At 42.4% G+C, this 1,828-nt stretch overlaps 1 protein-coding gene across 1 annotated transcript in view; it reads right to left on the bottom strand.

Annotated features, from left to right (window-relative positions):
• Positions 1–642: 642 nt before the first annotated feature.
• LOC136847943 (filaggrin-2-like) overlaps positions 643–1,828 on the bottom strand; it is an 8,688-nt gene continuing 7,502 nt past the window's right edge. The window contains exon 6 of the mRNA XM_067119963.1: positions 643–1,272. Coding sequence (XP_066976064.1) covers positions 781–1,272 — 492 coding nt within the window. The 3' untranslated portion in view covers positions 643–780. The remainder of the gene's footprint in view (positions 1,273–1,828) is intronic.

Raw genomic sequence — 1,828 nt, 5'->3', positions numbered from 1 at the left:
AATCTCAGTGCTTTGAAACCAGAATGCCTCGAGGTTTGTTTGTCTGAACTAATATTTTATATCTCATAGTGCTGGTAGTCCCTGATGGTCGCAGCGAAATTTCTTGGATATGCTTAGGACATGACGCTTGTAACTGTAGTGCTATTCGGGGACTTGAATATCATTAGATATGACATGAATCACATGTGGTACGTGATTATTCAAAGGAAAGTGATGTTAAAAAGGCATAACGAAAGAAAAATAATGTACAACCGTATTGGTAAATAATCTTTGACACCAGTGCGGCAATCACGCTGTCAAAGGGAAAGAATAGGACCAGGGGATTTGATTGGCTTTATATAAGTGAAACATTATCAGAACAAATGGAGTCATCTGTGGAAGAGCTATAAAAGTGGTCTTCGTTTTGGCAGCGGTGAGCATCGTGGATGGTTGGCAGAGATATAGTTGTTTGAATGATGATCCCCGCTTAACGACCATATTCTGTTCACAAGAGAAGGTAATTATGAGTTATGTAAAATGGCTCCAACAGTAGATGGTTCAGAATTTTGGAAAGTTGGAAAAGAAAATGACACAAAGTGAATATAAATCTTCAATGGAAGGGAGAGCAATTTTTTGCAGTGGTCAGGTGAAGATGGTTGCAAGAAAATGATTTAAGGTCACGAGTTCCATATAAATTTACGGTGGCATTAATCATTAAGGCAGCGGTTGGTTAAGCTTTCATTGCTCTAACTTAACTTGCTTTAAGATTATTTTTAATTGTTTTTTGTTGTGTCTTTATGTTTATTTCTTCATATTCACGGAATACTTACTCCTGAGGTCGTGACCATAGCCATCATCGTGTTCACGGCCATGTTTGCTATGGCCCCCAGTTTGGCCATAGCCACCAACATGGGCATCTCCATATCCTCCTCCATGGGTATGGTGAGCATACCCATGGTCGTCGCCATATCCCCCGCCGCGTTCTCTACCAGAACTACCATGATGATGGCTGTATCCACCAGCATGGTCATAGCTACCATGGTTATGGCTGTATCCACCACTGTGGTCGCCATACCCACCTCCATACCCTCCTCCGCCATGACCGTATCCAGTGTGACCTTTGTGCTCATTTTCACCATAGTGGTCGCTGTGGCCACCCTTCTTCTCGTGGGAGGACTTGTGTCCATACTCGTCCTGCTCACCGTAGTGGCCCTTGTGGCCCTTATGGTCGTTGTGATGGGCGCCCCGCTCGTGGTGGCTCTTTTTGTCGTGGGAGTTGTGGTGCTTTCCTCCCTGCAAGATAGAAGCTGTGATTACCTTCTTTTTAAATCTTAAATACACCAAAAAATTGAATAATGATATATATTAACTGTCTTTATTTTGAGGGAAATGATGATTCTATCTTTATCTTTATTCCACTTTGTACCTTCGGGGGTCTACTTTTTCATCTGCGTCATGTTTGCTTTGCTTGGCAGTTTGTCTGCTTATCTATGTATGGATCCGTGTATCTGTCCTCAAAAGGGTGTCGATGAGTGTTACTGAAAATCTGTGGCAGGGTGGAATTGAACCAGTGGACAGCTGCTTGTTCCGAGATGAATATGGATACGCTGCATATCAAGATTCGTTTGAGAAGGGACGTTGTTGGCGGTGTGTGCCCTCTGACTGTTGTCTTTTATATTTTTTAAAGATACCTGCTCGAAGTGTGTCAAAAGATCCACGCTGTGTATTATTTTGAATGATAAGAGAAGAAAAAAGACTAGGCCGGTATATCTAAGGCAGCTATGGACCCGTCTGAGAGAACAAGAGTACTTATAATAGTCAGGGAAACCAAGAATTCCAGTGTGGCTTA

This window comes from Macrobrachium rosenbergii, chromosome 18 (genome assembly GCF_040412425.1).
Source record: "Macrobrachium rosenbergii isolate ZJJX-2024 chromosome 18, ASM4041242v1, whole genome shotgun sequence".
Classification (NCBI taxonomy): Eukaryota; Metazoa; Arthropoda; class Malacostraca; order Decapoda; family Palaemonidae; genus Macrobrachium; species Macrobrachium rosenbergii.
The sequence above is the reverse complement of the archived record's forward strand: the minus strand, read 5'-3'. Positions and strand labels throughout refer to the sequence as shown.